The 15,512-nt window shown below is 52.8% G+C and overlaps 1 protein-coding gene across 11 annotated transcripts; it reads right to left on the bottom strand.

Moving 5' to 3' along the window:
• Positions 1-243: 243 nt before the first annotated feature.
• On the bottom strand, positions 244-8,812 carry NEIL1 (nei like DNA glycosylase 1). 11 transcript variants are annotated; one of them, XM_063716232.1, is made up of 11 exons: positions 8,343-8,812; positions 7,439-7,506; positions 6,133-6,589; positions 3,251-3,370; positions 3,094-3,157; positions 2,780-2,879; positions 1,631-1,758; positions 1,220-1,247; positions 1,003-1,064; positions 674-839; positions 244-527 (listed from the first exon to the last, which is right to left on the bottom strand). In XM_063716232.1, exons 3-11 carry the CDS (start codon positions 6,564-6,566, stop codon positions 457-459), a joined length of 1,173 nt encoding a protein of 390 aa, XP_063572302.1. In that variant the 5' UTR covers positions 6,567-6,589; positions 7,439-7,506; positions 8,343-8,812; the 3' UTR covers positions 244-456. The 11 variants fall into 11 exon arrangements, with proteins under 11 accessions (XP_063572302.1, XP_054388908.1, XP_054388907.1 ...); XM_054532933.2 differs by lacking the exon at positions 1,220-1,247 and adding an exon at positions 7,980-8,250 and having other exon boundaries at positions 8,343-8,427; XM_054532932.2 differs by lacking the exon at positions 1,220-1,247 and having other exon boundaries at positions 7,980-8,812.
• Between the last annotated feature and the right edge of the window lie 6,700 nt (positions 8,813-15,512).

Below are 15,512 nucleotides of genomic sequence, written 5' to 3'. Positions count from 1 at the left end.
GCCCTGGACCCTGGAGAATCTGGATTGGAGGAGCTATGGCTCCTGGGCTGCCTGGGGCCAGGGTCTTTGTACCCCCTCTGAGGGGCTGTCCTTGCAGAGGCAAACTGTCCTCTGATAGAGCCAGAGACTTGAGGAGTGGGATGGAGGCTCAGTTTGCCTTGTGAGGAGCTGGGCCTTCTGTCACCAGGACCAGGCAGCAGGCCCTTCCTACCTGGCCATCTTAGACCAAGAGGTGCCAAGAAGTTCACATTTATCAGTTTATTAAAAATGCAGCATTTTTTACATGAGCTTTAAAGATATGGAAGATGGGGTACAATTAAAACCATGAGAGTTGTGCAGGGAACAGCCGTAGGGCCTGTTTGCACCTTCAGGTATTGCCTGCTCCCAAGAATTCAGACCCCCAGATTCAGGGCAAGACAATAAGAAAGGGTGAGTGCAAGCAAGGAGACCCTCCTGCTAAGAGGCTGAGGTCCCCTCTGGTTCCAAGGATGGGGTGTCAGCCTTGACCTTCCGGGGTCTGCGGTGGCCTGGGGGAAGAACAGGCAAGATGGTCAGCTCAGACTCCCAGGGGCTGCCATGGCAGCCTGTCTCCCACCTTTGTACACGCACTCCTAGGCCACCATCCCATCCTCTCCTGTAGAGCCAGTTTCTGGAAGTGATGAGGAAAGCCCACCAGAGGCTGCCTGTCGCCCCTTCCTCCTCCCCTTCTTGGGCACTGTGGGAGCTTCTGGGTCCTGCTGGAGGCTGGTCCCCTCAGGCTGCTGGGTTGCAGTCCTCTTAGAAAGGTCTCTCTTTGCCCTTCGTGTCCTGGAAGGGGCCTTGCTTGGAGGCGAAGGGTCCTGGATGGAGGAGACACGGGTCCCTGAGGGGCTCAGAGAGCAGTTCAGAGGTTGGTTAGGGCCCACCACTCCCCCCACCCTCTTAGGATAAGGCAGCTGCCTGGGAGGGGCAGCCAGGGCTGGAGAGTGCAGGGGAGGAGGAGGCGAGAGCAGGCAGCCATACCTCCACTCTGTCCTCAGGACTCGGCTGTGTGGCCTTGGATTTCTTTTTGTGGGACTTGCGCCCTGCAGGACACTGGTGTTGGAGTTGGAGGGTCCTATCCTGCCCAGGGGTGTGACTCCCAGGGTTGCAGGGGGATAGGGTGGAGAAGGGTGCTATAGCCCTTGCAGACGTGAAGTCCTTTCTGCTCTCTCAGCCTATTACATTAGGAATAGCTTACCTTTGGGTGCCAAGGGTCCAGGATCCCCCTAAAATGGGATGGGGATAATTCAGGAATCAGCCTGGGTTGGCACAGGGGCAGTATTCCTTGGAGAGGCAGGACTCACACACACCCATCCAGATCGGTGTAGCTTCTCCCCTAGGAAGCCTCTGGGACATCCCCCATGTTAGAGTCCACATCAGCAAAGCTGCTCTGCCCTTGGCTACTTTCACTTGGGCTACCTGCCTTGGGCTACTTCCACTAGCTGCAACCCTGGGATGCAAGGGAGGGGAGGGATGTGACCCTCAGGAACAGTGTGGTCCTTGGAGGGTCTAGACAGACCCTGAGCATCACCACCCCAGTTCTTGTGACCCCACGTTTCCACCCATCAGCCTCCTGGGGTCTCTGCCTGTGTGAACAGTAGGGCCCAACCTGGAACCAGATGGTACGGCCATGCCGGTCCTGCAGGGAGCTCATGCCTGGCATGCCATAGCAGCGCAGCCAGGCTCGAAAGGCGGCAAAGTCCTCCTCCCCACTCTCTGACCCGTAGCCTTTGCCCCCTGTGGGACAGAGGAACAGGCAGAGATCAGAGGGCAGGCTCAGGTTGGGAGGAGTGGGGAGCCTGGTTAGACCTGGCCCAGACCTCAGCTACACAAGCTGATGGACTGAGTCAGGGGCCACACTCTCCCTCCTCTGGTGATGTGACCTCAGCTGGTTTCTTCCCACTCGGCCATGGGTTTCCCATCCTGGACTGGGATTAAGAATCCTTGTCCTGGCCCTGTGCAGTGGCCACACCTGTAATCCCGACACTTTGGGAAGCTTAGGTGGGAGGATCCCTAGGGGCCAGGAGTTCAATACCAGCCTGGGCAACATAGGGAGACCCTGTCTCTACAAAAAAAAATTTTAACAATTAGCCCGGTGCCGTGGTGTGAGCCTGTAGTCCTAGCTACTTAGAGGCACATGTGGGAGGATCACGTGAGCCCAGTTTGAGGCTAGTCCAGGCAACGTGGCAAGATCCTATCTCTACCAAAGATATATATATACGCGCATGTGTGTATGTATGTGTGTAAATATATAAAAGAATCCTTGTCCTGCCTGTCTCATGGGCAGCTTGGAGGAAACACTTTTTTTTTTTTTTTTGAGATGGAGTTTTGCTCTTGTTGCCCAGGCTGGAGTGCAATGGCACGATCTCATCTCAACTGCAACCTCCACCTCCTGGGTTTAAGCGATTTTCCTGCCTCATCCTCCCAAGTAGCTGAGATTACAGGTGCCCGCCACCATGCCCGGCTAATTTTTTGCATTTTTAGTAGAGATGGGGTTTCACCATGTTGGCCAGGATGGTCTCAAACTCCTGACCTCAGGTGATCCACCCCACTCGGCCTCCCAAAGTGCTGGGATTACAGGCACGAGCCACTGCGCCCAGCCTGGAAACACTATTGACAAGTGAGGAGGCCTAGTCCATGGAGTAACAGCTGGGGCTACAAACTTCCAAATCGGTGAATCAAGTCCAGAGAGGGACAAGTGCCCCAGGGTTACACAATCATTTGCTGAAGCAGAGGTTGCTGCCATCTTTGGCCTCACCCAACTGGACCACTTCCTTGGGCACTGAGTGACATAGCTCCAGCAAGTCTGGATTCTGCAGCTTGGTCCTGATCTTCTGGCTCAGGGTCAGCTCCGGGCTCTGAGGAAGGGGCAGGGGCAGGACCTGTCTGTCAGCGGGGCCATGAAAAGGCAGCTGACCTTCCCTCTGAGCTTGGCCAGACCTTGGGCAGTTCATCCCCTCCCTGCCCCCGTTGTTGAGCTAAGCTGGGGACACCTGACCCCACCCATCTCCTTGCCGGCCCATGTGGACACCAGTGTGCCAGCACGTGTGCTCCATCCCTCTCTGGGCTCACCGGCCTGCGCTGCTGCAGGGCCTCCAGGACCGAGCGGGCCTTCTCAAAGGGGGGGATCTTCAGCCTGTAGTGGGGGCAGGGGAAGCCATGCTAGGCAGTGGGGAATGTGGGCATACCTGGCCCACCCCAGTCCCCATGCCCATGCCTGCTTGCTGACCGGTACAGGATCTCTGCCCGCAGATAGTTGCCAATGCCATTGAAGAACCTCTGGTCCAGGAGGGCCTCGCAGATGGGCCGGTCAAAGGCCTTGTCCGCTAGGTTTCGTAGCACATTCTCCCTGGAGGGACACAGTCTGGGTGCATAAGACCCATCCCCACCCTCCATGGGATGGGGAGAGGGGCTCAGAGAACCTGTTTCTGGGTGCAAGGGGAAGGAAACTGGGAGCTCCAGTTCTTCTTCTCCCTGCCCTAGTTTTTCTGTCTGTTATTGGGAACATCAAGGGATTTAAATTCATTGTGAAAGGATGGCCGGGTGCAGTGGCTCATGCCTGTAATCTCAGCACTTTGGGAGGCCGAGGCGGGCAGATCACTTGAGGTCAGGAGGTCGTGACCAGCCTGGCCAACATGGTGAAACCCTGTCTCTACTAAAAATTCAAAATTAGCTAGGCATGGTAGTGGGTGCCTGTAATCCCAGCTACTTGGGAGGCCTGAAGCAGCAGAATCTCTGGAACCTGGGAGGAGGAGGTTGCAGTGAGCTGAGATCGCGGCATTGCACTCCAGCCTGGGCCACACAGCGAGACTCCATCTCAAAAAATAAAAACAAAATTAAAAATAAATTCATTGTGAAAGGTGAAAAATACTGATCTAAAGTAACATGAGGCTGGTGTGGTGGCTCACACCTGTAATCCCAGCATTCTGGGAAGCTGAAGCAGGAGGATCACTTCAGCCCAGGAGACCAGCCTGGGCAACAAGGAAGACCCCATCTCTACCAAAAATTTAAAACGTAGCCAGGGGTTTAGTGATGTGCTCCTGTGGTTCCAGTTACTCAGGAGGTTGAGGTGAGAGAATCACCTGAGCCCTGGAGGTTGAGGCTGCAATGAGCTGTGATGGCGCCACTGTACTCCAGCCTGGGCAACAGAGTGAGACCCTGTCTCAAAAAAAAAAAAAAAAAAAAAAGGCAACATGAGGTTGTGTGTTTATCACCTCAGACTCCACAGGACATGAGAACAGTGTGGCCACAGGACCTCAAGTGTGTTTGCAGTCTGGAGCTCCCTGTATAGCATTTGTGGTGGGTTAGAGACTATATGTGGGTTTGCCATTGGCAGGGTCCATTCTTCTCAAGATCCTGGATATTGTCTGGCTCTGTGCAGGAGATATGTGGAGTACCAGTGAGGGCCCTAGCAGCCCCCACCCCACCTCCAAGGGTCATGGGTCTCCCCTCCTCACCGTGAAGAGGATGTGCATCTTGTTTCTTTGCAGAAAAGGGTCATGGCAACACTGACTAATGGGTGTGATGAGTGGGCCAGAAGACAGAGTTCTGGGGTGAAGGTACAAGGGTAGCCTGGGAGGTGCTCTGATCCCTGAGGAAAGCCAGTTGCCACACGCCCCAGCTGGAGGACTAAGAAAACAGCCCAAATGCTCGTGGTTTGAGAGACACTTCAGAGCCAGCTGGCAGAATTAACTTGTGGCGTGACTCCCCAGGAAGGCTGAGGTGGGAGGAATCCAGGACCAAAGACAGATGTTTCCCTGGGGATGTGCTTGGGGTTCACACATGGGAAGGCCAGGGGTCAACTTTCTTCTAAGGCACCAGAGACATCTCCAACCCATCCCACAGGCTATCCAAGTCTCCTAAGGGCCAATGGACGCACAGCATCCCCCAGAAAGGGAGAACTTGCCAAGCCTACTCCAGGCCTCTGCATTTGTGACTCTTGAAAGTTCCAATGCCTTCCTCTGGTTGGCTCCTTCTCATCAATCAGGCCTCAGCTCAAACCTCCCTAGAGTGGCCATTGCTAATGTACTCCCACCCTCGGCCAAGTCATCCTCTACCTCCTTCACCTGTTGGGTTTTCCTAAGGCCTGGGTCCATTTCTCATTCCCCTATCCTATGTGAACGTCAGTTCTGTGGGAGCAGGGACCACACTCATCTTGCTCACTGCTGTACCCCGAGCCCCTAGAACAAGGCCTGGCATGAAGCAGAGACTCATACACGTTTCCTCTTCAGAGGAAAGGAAGTGGCCAACACTGTGCCATCTGAGGTGACCTGCATCGCATCCCAGGTGCGGCTGTTATACCCTCCTGCAAGCAGGGAAGTGGCGCAGAGGAGACCACAGGACACAGAGTAGTGGGCAGGCCGGATGTGGGAGACCACAAAGCCCAAGGCAGAAGCCATGTCATGAGGTAGTCCCCTCCCCATCCCCTTGAAACAATTCCGCTCAGCCTCACTTACCATATTAAAGCCCTTCCACCTTCTCAGCCTCCTGGGAGCCCTGAGAGGTGGTGTGGGATTGTAGGTGGGAGACCCAGCTTCTCTGACACTAACTGGCCATATGTCCTCAGGGCAGTGCCTACCCATCCTCCTCTTGGCTCTCCTCTCTCCTCTCCCATCAGTTATTATTATCATTATTTTTTGAGACAGAGTCGTGCTCTGTTGCCCAGGCTGGAGTGGAGTGGTGCTGTCTCAGCTCACTGCAACCCCCGCCTCACCGGCTCAAGCACTTTTCCTGCCTCAGCCTCCCAAGTAGCTGGGGTTACAGGCATGTGCCACCATGCCCGGCTAATTTTTGTATTTTCAGTAGAGACAGGGTTTCACCATGCTGGCCAGGCTGGTCTCGAACTCCTGACCTCATGATCTGCCCGCCTCGGCTTCCCAAAGTGCTGGGATTACAGACGTGAGCCACCACACCTGGCCCCCAATTAGTTTTGAGTTTCCATGTCCATTGGCTCAGGGAGCTGACCCAGGAGAGGGATACTGTCTTGATCTGCAGATGAGGGAACTGAGGCCCAGAAGGGGCAGGGACTCGTCCCTTGTTGGCCAAGAAGGCACTAACAGAGCCAGGTGTGGAGCCCGCGACTATGTTCATCACACCTGGTGCTGGCCCTACCTGAACTGCTGGTACTCCTGCAAGACACAGGGCCCGCGGCCCGGCTGCCACTTTCCCCCAAGGTCCCAGCGGCCGAACCGGCGGATGTCCACGAAACACAGGGCGAGCCGGAGGCCAGGCGGGGCCGTGTAAAAGCGCAGGTGGGCATGGCGTGGCAGCTCCTCGCGAGGTACCAGCTGAAAAGAGCCGGACATGCCGAAGCGGAAGACCAGGGCCAGCGGCTCCTGGGGGGGCTGGGCCCCAGGCAGAGGGCTCAGTATCAGGCGCAGCTCCTTGCCGCGGGCTGAAGCTGAGATGCGGTAGGCACTGCTCTCAAAGGGCACCTCAGGGTTGCGGCTGACAGAGGACTTCTCCACGCAGCCGCCGAACACCAGCGCCCTGCAGGCCTCGTTCACAAACTGGCTGGCCAGGTGCAGCTCAGGGCCCTCAGGCATCCTGAGGGAGGGTGACAAGAGTCCTGTTGGGGAGGAAGGCAGCGGGTTGAGCCCGGTGTGGACTTTGTGAGGTAGGGGCTGTCAGCTCCATTTTTAGAGGAGAACCCGGAGGGTCAGATGGGCATGTGGCCAGCTGCGGCTGGCAGGAAAGTGCGGGCCTGGCCACGGCCCTCAATCCCCTACCCGGACAAGTGCCTGGAAAGCCCAGGGCGCTGGGAGCTGGGGCTGCAGAGGGAGCAGGACTCTGCCTTGCTGCTAACCGCTTCCTTCCATGGGCTTCCGCCGCGTTTAGAGGAAAGTCTAAACCCTTGCAGGGCCGAGGCTGCAGCCTTACTTCCTCCGGCCTCCCCTCACTCACTGATCTCATCTCCGCCTTGGCCCCTGCTGTCCCTCTGTCCCGGACACTTGAGGGAGACTTCCTGACCCCCCATCTGAGGGGGCACCCCCTCTGCACACGCTGTCTCTTTCTCCAGGCCCTCCCACCATCTTAAAGGGTCTTAGGGTCGCGTGGCCGCCCCTCCCTGCGCCCCCACCCCACCCACTTAGGACGCGCCTGGATCTGGCCGTTCACCACCAAGGGAAAGAGCGAAGCTCGGCCTGGCGCCGGGTAGCGGCGGGATCAGCCGCTCGGCCGCAGCGAGCACCGGGCCTGCCCCACGGGCCGGACATCCCCGCGGCCGCCCCCGGGTCAGGGCAGGGGCCAGGACGAGGCGGGGCGGGGGCTGCCGCCATGCGCTGGAGCCGCTCCCCGTGGCTCCGCAGGAGAACGGCGCCACCAGGAAGGGCTCCCCGAGCTCCGGCCCCGGGCCTGGGGGAGGGAAAGGGCCCGAGACAGCGCCTGGTCCCTAGGGTGGGGCGTATCGACTCCTCACCTTCGCTCTCCCCGCTTTGCCACTTGCCTCTGTCCGCGGGCTGTTCGGAATCGGAGGCGAAGGTGTGCCTTAAGTGGAAGGGGGCACTTAGCGACGGCAGACGCCCGTACCTTGCCCCCTCCACACCTGGGCGCCGCCCCTGGCCTGGCACCCACAGGGCTCGTTTTGAGGGAGAACGTGAGGCTCCAAATCCTAGTTTTGGGGAGGAGCGGCGCTCTAGGGCCGGTCCTCCCCATGCCCCTGCTGCGACCCTATCCTCGGTTAATCCTGACTCCCCTCCTCCTCAGGGCCCGCCAAAGCCCATCCTCTCCTTAGCCCTACAGCGCACCCCCCGCACCCCGATCCTGCACGCCCCCTCCCCGGGAACCCGCACTCCGTTCCGCTCGTCGCCACTGCAGCCACTAAAGGGTTAACGCCAGAACGGGCGGTGCCCGGGAGCGCGCTGGGAGCCGCTGGGAGGTGTAGTCCCTCAGGGAAGCGGTAGCGACTCTTCGGGGTGGGGTCCCCGAACTGGGGGGGTTCCAGGCTTCGGGGCAGTTACCTGGCTGGGAGGTGGCGGAAGAACCTGACTTCCCACTGCCTGGCGCCAGCGGGATGCGGGGGCAGGTCTGAGGCCCCGGGTCGCCGCTGTCTCTGCGGTTGGGGGAAGTCACCCAGCTAGCCTGGGACAGGGTCTGCACCCCCAGCAGGAAATAGCAGCGACGAGCCAGAGCGGAGTCGCCTGCAGCTGCGCGCAAGACGTGCACAGGTGCGCGGTACGCACAGGCCCTAGGGACCCGGTGGGGATCCTAAGCACCAACGAACAGTCAGACCTAACTCATAAACAAACATCATCACTGCCTGCCCGGTCAGAAGTGCAGCCAAGCAACAACAACAACAAAAAAAGGCGAAGAGGTAGACCCACTTGAGATGGTTCTGCTGCGGAGAGTCTCTGAAATCAGAAGGCGCCAGCCCGGAAAAACGAGGAAACCCGACATGTCCGGCGGAAGGAACCGCCAGTGCAAAGGCCCTGACGGGAGAAAGAGATTGGTCACTGAAAGAACTCAAAGAAGTCCTGTGTGGCTGGAGTGTAGCTGCGGGTAATGCTGGCAGGTGGAGACAGAGAAGCAAACAGGGCCCAGGTCAGGTCCGGTTGGGCCTCGGAAGAGCCTCCGTGTGGAGTCTGCACTTCATTCTAAGTGTATACCTAACCCATCGCCACGATTTCCCCTCCACACTACCCTGCTACGTCTCCTTATTAGGCGTAATAAAATTATGTGGCTTTGTAAGAAATTGGTTTTTAGAGATGCATGTTAAAGTATTGGGTATGAAATGTCATGATTTGTCTAATTTACTTTAAAATACTTCTGCCAAAATAAATGAATAGAATTAACAACTTGATATTGGTTGACAATATCTAATAATATCTAAGTTATTAGAAATTAGTTAACAGTAACTTCTTTTTTTGAGACAGGGTCTCACTGTGTCACCCAGGCTGGAGTGCGGTCGCGAAATCTCTGCTCACTGCAACCTCCACTTCCCGAGTTCAAGTGATTTTCCTGCCTCAGCCTCCCGAGTAACTGGGATTACAGGCGTGTGCCACATGCCTGGCTAATTTTCATATTTTTAGTAGAGACGGGGTTTCGCCTTGTTGGCCAGGCTGGTCTTGAACTCCTGACCTCAAGTAATCTGCCTGCCTCGGCCTCCCAAAGTGCTGGGATTACAGAAGTGAGCCACCATGCCCAGCCAACAGTAACTTCTTAATATCATCTAATAGCTAGTCCACATCCAGATTTCCCCAATTGTCCCAAATATACATATATACACATATAGACAGGGTCTCACTCTGTCCCCCAGGCTACAATCATGGCTCATTGCAGCCTCCAACCTCCCGGGCTCAAGTGATCCTCAGCCTCAGCCTCCCAAGTAGCTGGGACTACAGGCACACACCACCACGCCTGGCTAATTCATGTTTTGTAAAGACGTGGTCTCACTATGTTGCCTAGGCTGGCCTCAAACTCCTGGGCTCAAGCCATCCCCTCACCTCGGGGTCCCAAAGTGTTGGGATTACAGGTGTGAGCCATGGTACTCGGCCCTCAAAATGTCTTTATAGCTGGTTTGTTCAAGCAGATACCAATCAAGGATTATGTCTTTTTTTTTTTTTTTGAGACGGAGTCTTGCTCTGTCGCCCAGGCTGGAGTGCAGTGGCACGATCTCCGGTCACTGCAAGCTCTGCCTCCCAGGTTCACACCATTCTCCTGCCTCAGCCTCCCGAGTAGCTGGGACTACAGGCACCCGCCACTACACCCAGCTAATTTTTTTGTATTTTGTTTCACTGTGTTGGCCGGGATGGTCTCAATCTCCTGACCTCATGATCTGCCCACCTTGGCCTCCCAAAGTGCTGGGATTACAGGCGTGAGCCACCGCGCCTGGCTGGATTATATCTTTTTAATAATTTTAAATCTAGATGAAACCACCTTCCCTCTCCCACCCACTTCATCCCCTTCTTTTTTTTATCTTCATGATACCTTTCTGAAGAGTCTCAGCCAGTTGTCCTTTGAGATAGATGCTGTATCACATTCTCAATTTGTCTGAATGTATCCTCAGGGTGTCACTGATATTGTCACAGAGATTGTTCCTCTATCTGTGGTTCATCCTGCATGCTGGGAATTAGATCTAAAGGCTTGATTATATAAATATTCAGGGATACTTCCTAGGTGCTCCTCCGTACTTCGTTGTTTTTTGTTTTGTTTTGTTTTGTTTGAGATGGAGTCTTGCTCTGTCACCCAGACTGGAGTGCAGTGGCATGATCTTGGCTCACTGCAACCTCTGCCTTCCGGGTTCAAGTGATTCTCTTGCCTCAGCCTCTTGAGTAGCTGAGACTACAGGCATATGCCACCACTCCCAGCTAATTTTTGTATTTTTAGTAGAGACGGGGTTTCACCATGTTGGCCAGGCTGGTCTCAAACTCCTGACCTCAGGTGATCCACCTGCCTCGGCCTCCCAAAGTGCTGGGATTACAGGGATGAGCCACTGCGCCTGGCTACTGCTCTGTACTTTGAATTGCATCATATCAGGAGGCACCCAATATCTCATTGTCCCACTTCAGTGGGAGCTGAAATTGATCAAGACTGGGGCTGTGGCAGCCAGACCTCTGCATTAGAAAACATATGCTTCATACCTTGTGACCATCAAATAATCTATGGAGTAATTTCTTTGTTGTTCTCTTGTTTAAATAAAGGTATAATTTACATATAGTAAAATTTACCCCTTTCAGACTGCAATATTTGACAAATACATAGTCATGTAACTGCCACCCCAATCAAGAGATACCACATATTGAAGCATTATTCCCAAGATGTGGAAACAACCGATACATGGATTTTTAAAAATGTGATATATAATAGGCTGGGCATGGTGGCTCATGCATGTAATCTCAGCCCTTTGGGAGGCCAAGACAGGAGGATCGCTTGAGCCCACGAGTTCAAGACCAGCCTGGTCAACATAGGGAGATTCCATCTCTATATTAAAAAAGAATTAGCATAGCGGTATGCATCTGTAGTCCTAGCTACTCCAGAGGCTGTGGCTGGAGGACTGCTTGAGCCTGGGAGTCAGAGGCTACAGTGAACTGTGATCATGCCACTGCACTCTAGCCTGGATGACAGAGTGAGACCTTATCCCCATCCCTGCCCCCCCTAAAAAAAAATGTGGTATACAATGGAATATTATTCAGCCTTTAAAAAAAGGAAATACTGCCACATGCAACAACACGGGTAACCTCGAAGACATTGCACTAAATAAATTGGTCACAGAAGGACAAGTACTTAGGCTGGACACAGTGGCTCACGCTTATAATCCCAACACTTCGGGAGGCCGAGGCAGGTGGATCATGAGGTCCGGAGATCGAGATCATCCTGGCCAACATGGTGAAACCCCGTCTCTAATAAAAATACAAAAATTATCCAGGTGTGGTGGCGGGCACCTGTAGTCCCAGCTACTTGGGAGGCTGAGGCAGGAGAATTGCTTGAACCCAGGAAGCGGAGGTTGCAGTGAGCCGAGATCACGCCACTGCACTCCAGCCTGGCGACACAGCGAGACTCTGTCTCATAAAACAAACAAGCAAAAAAACCCCAGAAAGACAAATATTTCATGGTTCCACTTATATCAGGTATCTAAATAGTTAAACACATAGAAGCAGCTAGTAGAATGGTGGTTGCCAGGAGCTGCCGGGAAGGAGGAAATGGGTAGTTGCTATTCAATGAATATAAAGTTTTGGGTTTTTGGCCAGGCGCAGTGGCTGACGCCTGAAATCCCAACACTATGGGAGGACGAGGGGGCAGTGAATCACTTGAGGCCAGGAGTTCAAGACCAGCCTGGCCAACATGGTGAAACCCCATCTTTACTAAAAATACAAAAATTCGCTTTGAGATCCCGTCTCAAAAGAAAATAAAGTTTTAGGTTTTTATTGTTGTTGTTTTTGAGACACGTCTCACTCTGTTGCCCAGGCTAGAGTACGATGGCGCAATCTCGGCTCACTGCAGCCTCGACCTCCCAGTAGCTGGGATTACAGGCGGGGGCCACCACGCCTAATTTTTTGTACTTTTAGTAGAGACAGGGTTTTACCACGTTGCCAAGACTAGTCTCGAACTCCTGACCTCAAGCGATCCACCCGCCTTGGCCTCCCAGAGTACTGGGATTACAGGTGTGAGCCACTGTGTCCAGCCTCAAAGTGATTTTCTAATTGTCATTCTTAATATATTTGATAGAATCCATCTGTCAAGTATAGCTTTACCTCATTGACCAGGGCTATTTGGTTATCTTGACTAAAAAGACAGGATAACCTCTTTTTTATTTTTTTTGAGACAGGATCTCACTCTGTCACTCAAGGCTGGAGTGCAGTGGTATGATCATGGTTCACTGCAACCTCGAACTCCTGGGCTCAGGTGATCCTCCAACGTCAGCCTCCTGAGTAGCTGGGACAATGGTGCATACCACCACACCTGACTAATTTTTGTATTTTTTTTTGTAGAGATGGGGTTTTGCCATGTTGCCAAGGATAGTCTCCTTGTGATTTTTTTTATCACTTTATTCCCAGTTTTAATTTTTGTTTCTTCTTGCCCAACTGTGGCTAGTTGAACATTTTTTAGAATACCAGTTTGACTTATCTATAGTTTTATTTTTAATTGACAAATAATAATTGTATACATTTGTGGGGTACAGTGTGATGTTTTGTTACATGTATATATCGTGGAATGATCAAATTGGCTGGGCACGGTGGCTCATGCCTGTAATCCCAGCACTGTGGGAGGCCGAGGCAGACGGATCACCTGAGGTCAGAAGTTTAAAACCAGCCTGGCCAACATAGTGAAACCCTGTCTCTACAAAAAGATACAAAAAATTAGCCAGGGGTGGTGGTGCACGCCTGTAGTCCCAGCTACTACAGAGGCTGAGGCAGAAGAATCACTTGAACTCTGGAGGCAGAGGTTGCAGTGAGCCAAGATCACACCACTGCACTCCAGCCTAGGCAACAGAGTGAGACTCCATCTCAAGAAAAAAACAAAAAAACACAAAAAAAATCAAATCAGGCTAATTAGGATATCCATTACCTCAAATATTTATTTCTTTGTGATGAGAACATTTAAAACCATCTTTTAGCTATTTTGAAGTATACATCATTATTAACTGGTCACTACGCTATGCAATAAATCACCAGAATTTACTCCTCCTAACTAGAACTTTGTACCTTTTGACCAGTGTCTCCCCTTTCCCCCACAACCCACCCTCTCTCTCCTCCAGCCTCTGCTAACCACCATTCTACTGTCGACTTCTATGAATTTAACTTTTTTTTTCTTTTTCTTTGAGACAGGGTCTCACTCTGTCACCCAGGCTGGAGTGCAGGGTTCACTGCAGCCTTGACCTCCCTGGCTCAAGCAATCCTCCCACCTCAACCTCCCGAGTAGCTGGAACTACAGGCATGTGCCACTGCACCCGGCTAATTTTTTTTACTTTTTGTAGAGACAGGTTTGCCATGTTGCCCAGCCTGGTCTCGAACTCCTGGGCTTAAGCGATCCTCCCACCTTGGCTTCCCAAAGTGCTGGGATTACAGGCGTGAGCCACTGCCCCAGGCCTTTTTTTCAACTCCAGGCGTGAGGTGATGCGGTATTTGTCTCTCTGTGCCTGGCTTATTTCACTTAGCATCATGTCGTCTAGGTTCATCCAAGTCACAAATGACAGAACCTTCTGCTTTTTAAGGGCTGAAAAATATTCCAATGTGTATATATACATTTTTTTTTTCTTTTTTTGAGACAGGGTCTCAGCTCTGTTACCCAGGCTGGAGTGCAGAGGTATGATCACAGCTCACTGCAGCCTCAAACCCCTGGGCTCAAGCGATTGATCCTCCTGCCTCAGCCTTCTGAGTAGCTGAGACTATAAGCACGCACCGCCATGATCGGCTAATTTTTTATTTTTTTGTAGAGACTGAGTCTCCCTGTGTTGCTCAGGCCAGTTGCAAGGTCTAAAGCAATCGTCCTGCCTCTCAAAGTGCTGGGATTACAGGCATGAGCCACTGCACCAGGCCTTTAGTGATTATTTTTTTGAATACTTTTTCCATTCCACTCTCTTCCTCCTTACCTTCTGAGACTCTAATCATGGATGTCAGCACTTTTGTATAGTTCTACAGATCTGTGATGATCAGTTTTGTGTCAACCTGACTGGCCCATGGGGTCCAGATTCCAGGACTTTCTCTGCTGTGTGGAGCCTCAGGTCCTGAGGATCCCAGCCAGGCTAGGCTGCCTTCTCTCCATCGCTCAGTCTTTTTGTTTGTTTTATATGTAACATCCAGGGTTGTTAACTGTACTTAGTGGGAGGAATAGGGAGAACACCTACTTCATTTTTCCAGAAGCAGAAGTCAGGAGTGGAGTCAGTACTTATCTCTTGATGTTCAAATTGTCCCATCTTTGGCCAATGGAACAAGCCATTATTCTTTGATAGGTTCCTTACACCAAAAGATATTCCAGGTGAGTCCCCCTTGTACCCTCCATGTACTCTGGCATCAGCCTTTTCTACAAGGAGCCCTGGCTGGTCTGCGCCAGTCCTGGGAGCCCATCTGCCTTAGTCTTCTCGAGCTGCTATAACAATGTCACAGGCCAGTGGCTTACACCATAGAGATTTCTTTCTCACAGTTGTGGAGGCTGGGAAGTTCAAGATCAGGGTGCCAGCAGACGCAGTTCCTGTTGACAGCCCTCTTCCTGGCCTTGTAGACAGCCACCTCGTGTGCTCACATGGCCCTCATCTGGTGTGCACATGTGGACAGAGGCATATGAATTCTGGAGGAACATGAACATTCAGTCCATAACACCGTTCCTCTTGCCAATGACTGATTCAGGCATGGTCACTTCTCTCTTCGTAAAGAAGATGGCAGTGGCTGGGCGCAGTGGCTTACGCCTGTAATCCCAGCACTTTGGGAGGGCAAGGTGGGTGGATCACCTGAGGTCAGGAGTTCGAGACTAGCCTGACCAACATGAAGAAACCTTGTCTCTACCAAAAAAAAAAAAAAAAAAAATTAGCCAGGAGTGGTGGGGCATGCCTGTAATCCCACCTACTCGGGAGGCTGAGGCAGAAGAATCCCTTGAACCCAGGAGGCAAAGGTTGTGGTGAGCCAAGATCGCGCCACTGTACCATCTCAAAATAAATAAATAAATAACAAGATGGCAGTGAAACCTGGGCAAGAGGAGCGAAACTCCGTCTCTAAATAAATAAATAAATAAATAGAAGATGGCAGTCAAAACAAGGGCAATCTCCTTTCTGTACAAGGGGCATTTGTCTTTGGGGTCACCTACTTGCTGCTAGCCTGAGGACATGGCCAGGGGGCAAAGACAGCAGAGCCAAGAGCATCCCAGATCTGGGAGAGAGAACCCTGATTTTCCTCTCACTAGACAAGCAGATGCATTTTGGTCCTCAGTTGGCCTCACTGTGACCTCCCTCGATCAGCAACTGAGAAAAGAAAATGAGTGATGGACCAGGCAGGCCCGTATGCCACTTTTGTTTCTCTCACAAAAACCCTTGATCTGAACCCAAACAGAACCCCCTGCACACA

Source organism: Pongo abelii, chromosome 16 (genome assembly GCF_028885655.2).
Source record: "Pongo abelii isolate AG06213 chromosome 16, NHGRI_mPonAbe1-v2.0_pri, whole genome shotgun sequence".
NCBI classification, from domain to species: Eukaryota; Metazoa; Chordata; class Mammalia; order Primates; family Hominidae; genus Pongo; species Pongo abelii.
The sequence above is the reverse complement of the archived record's forward strand: the minus strand, read 5'-3'. Positions and strand labels throughout refer to the sequence as shown.